This window comes from Ailuropoda melanoleuca, chromosome 7, assembly GCF_002007445.2.
Source record: "Ailuropoda melanoleuca isolate Jingjing chromosome 7, ASM200744v2, whole genome shotgun sequence".
In the NCBI taxonomy this organism is placed as follows: Eukaryota; Metazoa; Chordata; class Mammalia; order Carnivora; family Ursidae; genus Ailuropoda; species Ailuropoda melanoleuca.
In genome coordinates, this window is record NC_048224.1 from 27,934,173 (window position 1) to 27,946,726 (window position 12,554).

General features: G+C 46.5%; 1 protein-coding gene across 1 annotated transcript in view; it reads left to right on the forward strand.

Annotated features, from left to right (window-relative positions):
- Positions 1-12,554, forward strand: part of TMOD1 (tropomodulin 1) — a 62,793-nt gene that overhangs the window by 12,569 nt on the left and 37,670 nt on the right. Inside the window, 1 exon segment of the mRNA XM_019794883.2 lies at positions 7,069-7,225. Within this exon segment, the coding sequence (XP_019650442.2) occupies positions 7,069-7,225 (157 nt within the window).

Sequence of the window (12,554 nt, forward strand, 5' to 3'; positions counted from 1 at the left end):
CTGGAGTGCCGACCATGGGGGGCACCTTTAATAGCCCCTTGTCCTTAGACATAGTTGCTTTATTTTTTTTTAAAAAAAGATTATTTATTTATTTGACCGAGAGATAGAGAGCAGAGTGGCAGGCAGAGGGAGAGGGAGAAGCAGACTCCCCGCTGAGCAGGGAGCCCGATGTGGGGGCTCCATCCCAGGACACTGAGATCATGACCTGAGCTGAAGGCAGGCGTTTAACCGACTGAGCCACCCAGGAGCCCCTACTTTGAGAAGAGCAATAAAGTTGCTTGTTTATTTTGTCGCTGTGAAGAAGCAGACTAGGGTACATTTTATGTACGATTAGCCATGAGCCTGCAATGGTCATGCTGATCCTTGGCCATGCTAATTATATACAGTGCCGTCTGTATATAAACTCAGGCTTTCTGGCTCTTTCTGTGCCTCAGTTTCCTTACCTGGAAATGAAAGAATTGGTCCAGAGGCTCTCTTAGAGCTTTGCAGCCCCTTTAATACATGATGTGTGTGCGTGTGTGTGTGTGTTGCCTACATGTTGTGTATGTGTGCATGTCTGAGCAAGCCCACAGTGGTCCTAGCTGGGATGGCTTCTGACAGAGCCCTGACTATCTATAGCAATGATAATTGTGCAGATACTTGATATTTGGCCTTACGGGTCCCTGTTGGCATGATAGAGTTCCTCACAGGCCTATTAAGGATCTGTCAAAGTTTCCATTGTGCTCTGGAAAACTGGACTCCGGAGTGCAGGTGTGAAAGTCAGATTAAGAGGATAACCTGCCAGGCACACCTGGGTGGCTCAGTGGGTTAAGCATCTGCCTTCTGCTCGGGTCATGATGTCAGGGTCCTGGGATCGAGCCCCGCTTCGGGATCCCTGCTCAGCAGGCAGCCTGCTTCTCCCTCTCCCTCTGCCTGCCGTGTGTGCACACACACANGGATCGAGCCCCGCTTCGGGATCCCTGCTCAGCAGGCAGCCTGCTTCTCCCTCTCCCTCTGCCTGCCGTGTGCACACACACACTCTCTCTCTCTCTGTCAAATAAATAAATAAATAAATAAATAAATAAATAAAATTCTTTTTTAAAAAAAGATGATAACCTGCCAAGCGGCACATCCGAGTTTTAATTTTACATCATTTAAAAGGAAGTCACTATTTAAAAACCCACGAGTAGGGAACCACAGAAGGAGCTTGCCTAATTTTTCCCCTACGATTATTTATAAAAACATATTAAAAATTTCATGTGTTTTTATAATTTTTAAAACCACTACATTAAAAACTCATGAATATACCTCTTTCTTCCTTTAGTCCAGAGCCTGATACGGGAGAGACACTCAAGTAAATATTTGTCAAATAAATGAATGAATATCTTGACTTTCTCTCCACTGAATTCTAGTCTGATAGGAACCTTAGGTCAGATGGGGCAAAGCGGCGGCCCACAGACCCGGTCTGGCCTGCAGATGTGTTTTCTGTGACCTGAACGTTGTTTTTAAAATATTTGGACTTTGTGTCAATATTTAAAAATCACATAAAGAGGAGCAGATCTAGTAGCACCACCCGTATTCTTTTTTTTTTTTTAATGATTTTTTATTATATTATGTTAGTCACCATACAGTACATCCCCAGTTTCCGATGTAAAGTTCGGTGATTCATTAGTTGCGTATAACACCCAGTGCACCATGCAATACGTGCCCTCCTTACTACCCATCACCGGTCTATCCCATTCCCCACCCCCCTCCCCTCTGAGGCCCTCAGTTTGTTTCTCATAGTCCATAGTCTTTCGTGCTTCACTCCCCCTTCTGATTACCCCCCTTTCTTTATCCCTTTCTTCCCCTACTGATCTTCCTGGTTCTTATGTTCCATAGATGAGAGCACCACCCATATTCTTACATGGCGGTAATTCTGGAGATGGGTGGCATAGAGGCACGGGGAGCCCCAGTGTGCCACAGTCCCCCCTGCTCCCAAGCATCTCACATATGTAATTTTGGCCTAAGATCAAAGAGCCACCCTCGTCACTGGAGTACATTTGCAAGTGTAAGGAAGGACATGAAGACGTGCTCTGAGCCCAAGGTTGTCTCTCAAAGCAAATCTCACCCCTCACCAGCCTGTCTGTGGACTGAAGATGCCCGTGTGGCCTGTGCCTGTAAATACCTGTCCCCCTGAGGCCCAGCTGATGTGCGCCCTGGGGGAGCCAGACCGACGCTTCCCGTAGAACTAATACAGAGAGGCACTTGCCCAGCACATTTCCCCTGCGCACACCTTAAGATCAGGGGCACGAGACAAATTCCTTCAAGGTTAGAGGTTCCAGTGACCTCAGGCACCGTGGAAGTACACAACCTTTGCAGGCAACATAGAGGCTAGCAATGGACTGCTGTTTGCTAGTCGGTGAAGCTGACCCCCATTTAGGATCCTGATTAACTCGAAAAGCAAAAACAATGCAGCGTTTTCCATACAGGCAGTAATGGACACTCTGCTCTCATTTTATTCTACTTCCCCCCTGACCCCCCCTCTGCCCAGTTGCTGCAAATTAGAGGTCTCTTTGTGGGGTCCTGGCCCTGCCTGTTAGCCCACTGCCTGGACACGTGGGGTGTTTGTTGGATGAACAAGGACGATGGGAACGAAAGGGACATCTGCCCACGTATGTGCTCACCAAATGCCCTCCTGGTCAGAGCCACCAACAGAATGGTTGTGGGAGCGCTTTTCCTCACCGATTAGCTGGCCACATCTGAGACTCAGTCTTAGGGTCTAAGAGTTGTGAAAGATCCAAGGCAGTATTTTCTCACCCATTTAACTTCTCCGTGGCTAATTTACATAGTGAGGCTCATCATATCATCAAACAGGACACCATTGCAAATTTGGCCAGCTCTGGCTTGGCCAGTCTCAGCATCACTACCAGCCACTGGCACGTGAAGAGCCTTCTGTTCCTGGCGGTCCCTGAGCGTTTAGCTACCGCGTTAGCCATTTTTATAATTTTCCCCTAGATAACATATGCCCTTTTTTTTAAGATTTTATTTATTTGAGAGAGAGAGAGAGAGAGAGAGAGAGAGTGCACAAGCAGGGGGGAGGGGCAGAGGGAGAGGCAGGCTCCCCGCTGGACGCAGGGCTCAATCCCAGGACCCTGAGACCATGACCTGAGCTGAAGGCAGATGCTTAACTGACTGAGCCACTCAGGCACCCCAACATATGCCATCTTTAAATAATAGCTTTCTTTGAGATATAATTCACATACCATGAAATTCACCCACTTAAATTATACTATGCAGTGTTTTTTTTAGTATATTCACTGAGTCGTACAACTATCACCACAATCAACTTTAGAACATTTTCATCACCTAATAGAGAAACCCCTATTTCTCTTCAGCCTCCCCAGCTCGAGGCAACCACTCATCTACTTTCTGTCTCTATAGAGGTGACACTTACATAAAAGGATTCCGATACTGTAGTCCTTCGTCTGGCTGCTTCCATGTAGCACGACGTGTTAAGGTTTCACCTGTGTTGTAGTGTGTATCACTGCTGCGTTTCTTTTTATCACCAAGTAGTGTTCTGTTGTATGGCTGTACCGTATTCTGTTTCTGCATTCCTCATTTGATGGACGTGTGAGTTGTTTCAAGCTTTTGGCTATTCTGAATAATGCTAACCTGCTACTATTCTCACCAGCACTTGTGATGATGTCTTTTTTATTACAGTCACCCTGGTGGGGGTGAAGTAGTGTCTCATTCTGGGTTTGGTTTGCGTTTCGCTGATGGCTAATGATGTTGAACATCTTTTCATATGTGTATTGGCCATTTTTATGTCCTCCTTGGAGAAATGTCTATTCAGATCATTTGCACATTTTTAAAATTGGGTTCCTTGTCATATGTTTTGAGTTGTAGGAGATCTTTACATATCCTGGATACTAGACCCTTATCAGACAGATTATCTGCAAAAAAATTTCTCTCAAATGGTGGATTTCATGTTCTTGCTAGTCTCCTTTGAAGCATAAACATTTTTTATTTTGATGAAGTCACTATATCCATTTTTTCTTTTGTTGCTTATTGTTTTAGAAGCATATCCAAGAAACCGTTGCCTAATCTAGGGGCTAGAGATTTATGCCTGTTTTCTTCTAAAAGTTTTATAGTCTTAGCTCTTATATTTAGATCTTTGATCCACGTGGAGTTAATTTTTATATGTCATGTGAAGTCACGTGCCATTTTTGAAAACAAGTTAAAAGGATAAACAACCAGGAGTTCAAGAAATATGCAACTGTCTTTGGTTTTAATTGAGTATCATGTTTTATTAAATATACCGTATAATGGGAAAAAAAACTTCAACTCCTAAAGAGGCTGATATTCTCATTATGTACTTTAAAAACCCAATAAGCTAAGTTAGAAAGGGCCTTTGATGGTTTTTTTCTTAAAAAATCAACTACTTTCAGTAAAGATTTAAATAAATGAAACCATACTTTAACCTGATGTATAAGTAATATTTTTCAAGTACATTAAAAACATCTTTATTCCCCTATTGTAATGCTATGAGCTTCAACTTAATGGTAGTTCTCAGGGGTGATTTTGCCCCCCAGGGGATATCTGGCTATGTTTGGAGACATTTTTGGTTGTCACAACGTGGAGGTGAAGTGCTATTGGTATCCATTAGGTAGAGGACACAGGTGCTGGTAAACAGCTGACAATACCTAGAATAGCCCCTGTGACAAGGAATCATCCAGCCCCAAACGTTAATTGTGCCAAGGTTCAGAATCCCTACTTTAACTAAATCAGTGGCCTCTATCAGATATATCCCAAAAGAGATTCAAGTTTGCAAACCCTTTTCCCCTCAGCTATAGCCTTGTGGGTTTCTCCCATCACAGAGACTTTAGGGACCAGCACGTGCCCTAGCAACTTACTGCCATCAAAACCCTTTACAGTGACAAAAATCTGTCAGGTCTTCCTTTGTGGGGATCATTGGGAAAACACTTGCTTTCAGTGCTTCCTTCATTTTATATTTGTACTTCTTCATTTTTTGAATTTTGAGATCTATTTGGATAATACATCTCCATCTCAATATACATATTTGGGTAACCCACCTCCTGTTAAAATGTATTTGATCTGATCATAAGTAGTAATTTGGGAGTGCTTGGCAGTGGGCAAAGCACCCTTCCTGCATTATCTAATTTAACTTTCTCAACAAGCCCGAGAGAGCAACCATGATTATTCACATTTTATAGCCATAGAGACTGAGGCCCGGTGAGATGAGGCGACCTGCCCGAGATCATGTTGCTGGAGTCCTCACTCCATCAGGCCAGGGCGTAAGCCTGTCGGGGGCGGTCAGCTGTGAGGTGCAGGCGTGTCACAGAGAATCTGGTTTGCTCCCAATGGGTAATCACAGGTGGAGGTTTACAGGACAGTTAGGTGGTTCTCTCTCTCACTTGAGTCACCGTGAGTGCCCCACCACGAGAGAGAAGGGGTAGACACGCAGCTGGCCACAGCAAACCCCGTCTCGCCCAGGACATGCCCACGGAAGCGTGCCTCACCTGTGGGCCTCACCCATCCCGTGTGTCATGGTGGACGGCACCTGAGGACCGCTACTTCAGGGAAACTGGGGTGTCTGTGGCATCACTTACGTTCCTGATGCTCACCCCCAAATCAGCCGTGGCTTGATTTTCTACCTACTGGCCGTCCTCTTGTAACATGATCCAACTCTCAAATGTCTTTGCTGACTCAGGGCCGGGGTCCATTTGCACCCAGGGCTCCGAGGGGAGCAGCGCCGCAGTGGTAAACAGCGGTAAAACATCTTGTGAAAAATCATACTGTGGTTATGCAGCGGTATTATCCTCCTAAGCTTTTGCTCTCGGTGGCCAGGCCCACAGCTATCTTCGTATACGTGATACCAGCCCCTCTCACAGGGGGCTTTCCAAAGGATCCGCACTGTGTGGGGGTGGCCGAAGCTAGGCATTTTGATGGTACAGAGACTGGAGGTGGGATGGCTCTCTGGGTTAGCCGGTTTGGGGGTGTGGCAAGAAGTGGGGTGAGATTCTGCTCCCCTCTGGCTTCCGGGCATCCTCTACTACATCCCTGCGTGAAAGGCGGGGGGGGAGAGAGCAATGACTGGAAGTGAAGACTGCCCTCCTGCCCCGCATCTGAAGAAGGACCCTGGTTTTTGTTCTAGATCTGTCCCTGAAACTCCTTGGGCAAATCTTTCCTTGTTCTGGGCCTCAGTTTCCTCTGGAAGGGAAGGTGTGTGCACTAGACAATCTCTAAACATCTTTGCAACCATAAACTTCTTTGAATCTCTAAGGCACAGGGGGGCTGAGGTAAGGGAACTCTATATGACTCAAATCTACCCTGATTCTAGTCTGCTTTGGTAGCAAGCCCACACCTAGAAGCCTAACCATGTTTGAAGAAGGAACACGATGATTGGCTGATGCTATCTTTCTTGAGACACCCATCTCCAAGGGCGACGCTCAAAATATTTAACAGCCAGAGTGGCACGCGCATGGCCTGGCAGGAGGGTGGAAAGCAGCCGGGATGGCTGTCCAGGGCTGCAGCCCAAAAGCACGCCTCACCCACCCCACAGCTCTGCTGAGCCTTTCCCGCTTGGTTATTGGGTCTGTCACTTCTTGCCTGATTCTGCACTCAGGGCCCTAACTCAAGGCCCTTGGGCTTCCTCTCGCCCCAGCCACTGTATGTGCAATAGCTGTAGTTACCCTCCTGCATCCAAACGCCAAGTGAATCACATTCATACTCACAGATGCTCTGGGGGATCCCCTGTATGCCAAGCCCTGTGTTAGCTGTCTCCTCACCCCCTTGCCTTCAGAAGCATTGAGGGCTTAGAGACTCTAGAAGAGTCTGAGTCCTAGCCTAGCTGTGCCCCTCATCTGCTGGGTGACCTTGGACAAGTCCCTGCCCCTCCCGGGTGTCAGATTCCTCAGTGTAAATGAGCAACCTAGATTGATTTGATGGGCTTTGAGGTCCCATCGGTCAAAGATGAATGTCGGGAGAAACGCAAGTCTGCAGCAGCTGACCACTCTCTTTCTCTTTCTCTCGTTCTCTCTCTCTCTCTCCCTCTCTGTGTCACCGGCCCCACAACCTCCACTATAGAACGCACTGCTACCTGCAGGCCTGAGGCAGAAGGATCAGACCACCAAGGCGCCCACGGGCCCCTTTAAAAGGGAAGAGCTCTTGGATCACTTGGAAAAGCAAGCAAAGGAGTTTAAAGACCGAGAAGATCTGGTCCCCTACACAGGGGAAAAGCGAGGTACTGCATAATGTTGCTCTTATGAATACGTCACTCCCCATGTATCGTCGAGTGCCACCTGTATGCCAGGCCCTGTGCTGAGCCATACATGACTGGGCCTCCTTACCCTCGTGCCTGCCCGGCTCAAATTCACAAACCCAACACCAAAGGCCTCAATGCGTGACGTAGATTTAGCAAAGTTTTGGGAAAACTAAGGAAAGCATGATACGTTCCCAGATCAGCAAAACTTTCCTCTAATCCCCTTTAGCCAGGTGTCCTGATTATTTTTCATACAAACATAGATGCCTTTGAAAACGAAAGCAGAAACTATTAACCATCACATCAGGACATAAGGCCTGCACAGGGTCTGTCCTGCACAAACTGGGAACAAGATCACCAACCTCTGCCCTCACTGTCCGTGCTCTTTCCCTGTGTTCCTTCCTCTGGCAGCTACATCCCCTCCTTCATCTGTCCTTCTAAGACTCTCTGTCCCAGCCTAAGGCAAGCCATCTAGAAGACTGGAGAACAGAGAAGCACTCCCTGACTGTTCAACCCTTCCAGGACTCGCCCTTGCACTCCAAACCGTTCTGCTGTCCTCTTGGATTGTGTTTGCCCTCGCTCACCCCACTGCTGCCCCACAGGCCTCCTTCTGTCCTTCACACAGTCCAAGCTCTTTTCTACCTCAGGACCTTTGCACATATTCCCTCTGCCTGGACCGCTGTTCCTGCTGTCTGGCTCTATGCCGTCTTCATGGCTGGCTCTTCCTCCCCTATAAGAGGCTTCATGGTTAGAAACACAGCCTGGATTTAGATGTACCCTGGCTGCTGTCCTGGCATTACCACTTACTAGCTGTGTGAGCTTGAGTACATTTTTCAGTCTGCTGTGCCTCCATTTCCTCCTCTGTGAAATGGGGCTGAGGAAGATAATATTACCAGCCTCATGAGGTTGTTATGAGGATTGAGTTAAGATATATGACAGGCACTTAGCTGGGCGCCTGGCCCGTAGCAAATGCTAGGTAAGTACTAGCTGTTATTATCCGTTTGGTCTCAACTGTACTGTCTCCTCTTTCGGAGGAGCCCTTCCCATCCACTCTGTTTAGGACACACAGTCCCTTCAGCTCCCCCTGGGTTCTTCTCCATCTCAGGGGCCTGCATGTGTGTCCTTCAGAGCAATTTCCCCTTATCATGTTCTCCTTATGTATCCCTCGTGTCGCCCGCTGGCTGTAAGCCCTGTGAGGGCAGGGACTCAGGCTGGTTCTGCTCACGCAGCACCCCAGCACCCAGCACAGGGCCTGGTATACAGTAGGGCTCACAGAGAGTTGTTGAGTGAATGAGTTAAAGGAAGTCTACAGTGAACCTCGTGGGCTGCTTCCTTACAGTGTAAGCCCCACCAGTACAAGGACCGGATCTGTCTGGCTCATCATCACATCTGCACCTAATACGTACTAGCACGTAGTGGGCACCCAGTAAGCATTTGTTGAATGAAAGCATTAATTCTAATCAATGAATTCATTGAGTAATTGTTTATTTGCAGTCTCTTTCATTCTCCCCACCCCCAAGATTAGAAACATGGTGAGCCCAGAGTCCAGGTCTGTGGCGCTTATCTCTGTATCCCTGTCGTGTGATAATCAAATGAAAAAGCAACAGAGGTAGCCTCATGGGGGGAGTTTGAGCCATCACAAACCCTGGGCTCGGAGCTCAGGCCGGATTTTATAGAAAACTGGGAAGTTCAAGGAAGCCCGAGGGGCATCTGGATTCCAGAACGTCAGGAGGATTGTGTGGTCTGAGGCGTCCTGGGGGGGAGGGGTGCAGGGGAAGGAGGCCTTGACCATAAGGGCCGGGTGTGCCCGGGTGTGCCCGGCTGAGAATGCTGGCACGAGAGGTTTTTAAGTAAGGCACTTGTACCACAAGGAGTGATTTCATAGAATCTCTGGATTTCATGCAGCCTTAATGGGGCCTCCCATTGTCCCACCTGCACATTTGAAAAATGGGGACACCGAGAGTCAGGAGCATATCTGGGTGGACTGCGGGTGAGTCATTGCTGGCATCCATGGCCCCATGTCCCCGCCGCCCTGCGAGGGAAGAAGCTGGAGATTGGGGGTGGGGGCTGGGGAAGGGAATCTGGGCGGTACACAGACCAACCCTGCTGCCCCTCCGTGGAATGCCACCCCGGCGTGGAGCCAGGAACAGTGCTCCAGGCTCCCGGAGCCTGGCGGCCTTCATGAAAAGCCACGCTGACCCAAGGAGGGTAGCTAGAATTTATTGTTTCCATACAGTGACACGCCTAGGAGACTTACCATCACCACCGCCACCAGCCTCCTCATGATGACGTATTCACATGATGATTGCTGGAGTCTGTACAGTTTGAATGGGGGGGTCTCATCAGAGAGTTGGGGAAGGACACCTTCCGGCTTGAACAGGCAGACTCAGGGCCATGGTGTCCAGCCCTCACTGAGAGTTTATTTACCCAGTGCTGGGCCTAGAACTAGCCAAGTTTGAGGGGAAAGAGCACCCCAGTCTCCACAAGACCAAACAGAATGTGGTGGAGCCATGAACTGGTACAAAGTCCTGAGGAATCTGGACTTTCACTCACTCTCACTCAAGTGGGGGCATCAGAATAAAGCTTCATGAAGAATATTTTTAATGCAGAATTATATTGAATTCTCCATGCAGAATTAGATTTGACTGGACGTGCTGAGGAAAAAAGGAAAATAAGAGAGATTTAATCAAGATGAAAGTTTAACTTTCCTTCACTTAGCTGCAAGGTTAGGCATTCTGGGCTGGTAGGGCATCCTCCCTGACATTAGCAATCAATACCTTTTCCAGTTTTTCATTGTGCCACCCCTGCAATATGTCCTTGTCCTCATGGTCCATCTGGCTGCTGAGGCTCCTGTCATCACATCCACATTCCAACCAGTAAGATGAAGGAAGGATAGAAATCCAAAGCCCCTCTTGTGCCTTCGAGCCACTGCCCCTGCTGGAGGCACCTGCCACAGGGGTGTAAGAAACCACAGGTCTGACACATTTATTGAAGGGCCAACCTACTCATTGCATCAGTCATTTTTACAGCAGATTTTCTTTTTAACCACTTTGTTTTCTTTGCATGTTTTGCCCTTTTCCAATTTCACCAGCTCTGAGCTCCCATCCTCGCCCCCCTTCAGGTGATTCTCCATCAATAGCCAAAGTGAACAGGGTTTTTGTTTTGTTTTAATTGAGGTAAATGGTAAAATTCACATAATATAAAATTAACCATTGTAAAGTGAACAATTCAGTGGCATTTAGTGCATCCACAGTGCTGTGCACCCCCCACCTCTATATAGATTCAAAACATCTTCATCACTCCAAAATAAAACCCTCTGCCCCATAAGCAGTTCCTCCCCAGTCCCTGCTGCCCCAGCCCCTGGCAACCACCAATCTGTTTCTATGGCTTTACTTATTCTAGTTCCTATGAATTAAATCATATACTATGTGACTTTGTGTATCTGGCTTCTTCCACTTAGCATATTGTTCTTGAGACCCACTCATTTGTTTCCACTTTTTGGCTCTTGTGACTAGTGTTACTATGAACACTCCTGTACAGGTATTTGTTTGAGTACCTGTTTTCAAGTCTTTGGGGTTTATACCCAGGAGTGGAATTACTGGATCACATGGTAATTCCGGGTTTGCACCATTTTACAGAGCCACGGTTTCTCCATATCTTCGCCAACATTTGTTATTCTTCATTTCCGTTTTTATCGTAGCCATCCTCATGGGTGTGAAGTGGCATCTCGTCGTGGTCTTGACCTGCATTTCCCTAATGACCAAGGATAGTGAGCATCTTTGCAGGTGCTTATTGGCCATATGTACATCCTCTCCACAGAAATATCTTTAAGCTCTTTGTCCGTTGTTAATTGGGTTGTTTTCCTTTTTGTTATTGAGTTGTGAAATTTTTGTATATATTCTGGATACTGGACCCGATCAGATATGTGATTTCAGTATGTTGTCTTTTCACTTTCTTGATAATGTCCTTTGAGGAGCAAGGGTGTTAAATTTGGATGAAGTCCAATTGGTCTATTTTTTTTCTTTTGTTGTCATAACTAAGAATATGTTGCCAAATCTAAAGTCATGAAGATTTATGTGTAGGTTTTCTTTTAAGAGTTTTATAGTTTTAACTATTATATGTAAGTCATTGATCCATTTTCAGTTCATTTTTTGGTCTATGGTGTGAGATAGGGGTGCAGTTTCATCCTTTACATATGGGTGTCCAGTCCCAGCACTTTTTTTTTTTAAGATGTATTTAAGTATTTTAGAGAGAGAGTAAGTGAAAGAGTGTGGTAGGGAGGGGCAGAGGGAGAGGCTGTGAGAATCTCAAGCAGACTCCACACTGAGTGTGGAGCCCGACACGGGGCTCGATCTCAGGATGCTGAGGTCATGACCTGAGCAGAAACCAAGAGTCAGATGCTCAGTTGACTGAGCCACCCAGGCGCACCCCCAGCACCACTTCTTGAAGAAACTATTCTTTCCCTCATTGAATGGTCTTGGCACCCTTGTCAAAAATCAGTTTTCCATTATGTGTTTATTTCTGGATGCTCAATCCTATCCCATTGTCAATATGTCCATCTTTGTGCCACACTGTTTAAATTTATAGTAAATTTTGACATCAGGAAGTCTGAGCCCTCCAAGTTTGTTCCCTTCAAGATGGTTTTGCCTTTTGGGGACCTGTTGTGATTCTTTATTAATTTGAGGAACAGCTTTTCTGTTTTTGCAAAAAAAAAAAAAAGGCCATTGGAATTTTGATAAGAGTTGCCTTGAATCTAGAGATTGCTTTGGGCAGTATTGCCATCTTAATATTGTCTTCCAGTCCATAAACTTGGGATTATTTTTCTGTTTATTTAGGTTTTCTTTAATTTCTTTTGGCAATGTTTTCTAGTCCTTCTGCTCCTCAGTTAAATTTATCCCTAAGCGTTTTCTTCTTCTGAATGCTATTGCAGGTGCAATTATTGTGCTAATTTTCCCTTCAGATTGCTCATCACTGTGCAGAAACACCCCAATTTGTGCACATTGATCTTGTACTCTGGAACTTACTCCGAACAGTGCTTCTCGGTCCTAACGGCATTTTGTTGAATCTTTTTTTTTAAGATTTTATTTATTTATTTATCAGAGAGCACAAGCAAGGGGAGCAGCAGGCAGAGGAAGAAGCAGGCTCCCTGCTGAGCAAGGAACCCAATGCAGGACTTGATGCCAGGTCCCTGGGATCATGACCTGAGCCAAAGGCAGCCACTTAATCGACTGAGCCACCCAGGCATCCCATATTGTTGACTCTTCAGGGTTTTCTGCATATTAGATCACATCAGCTACAAACAGATTATGTT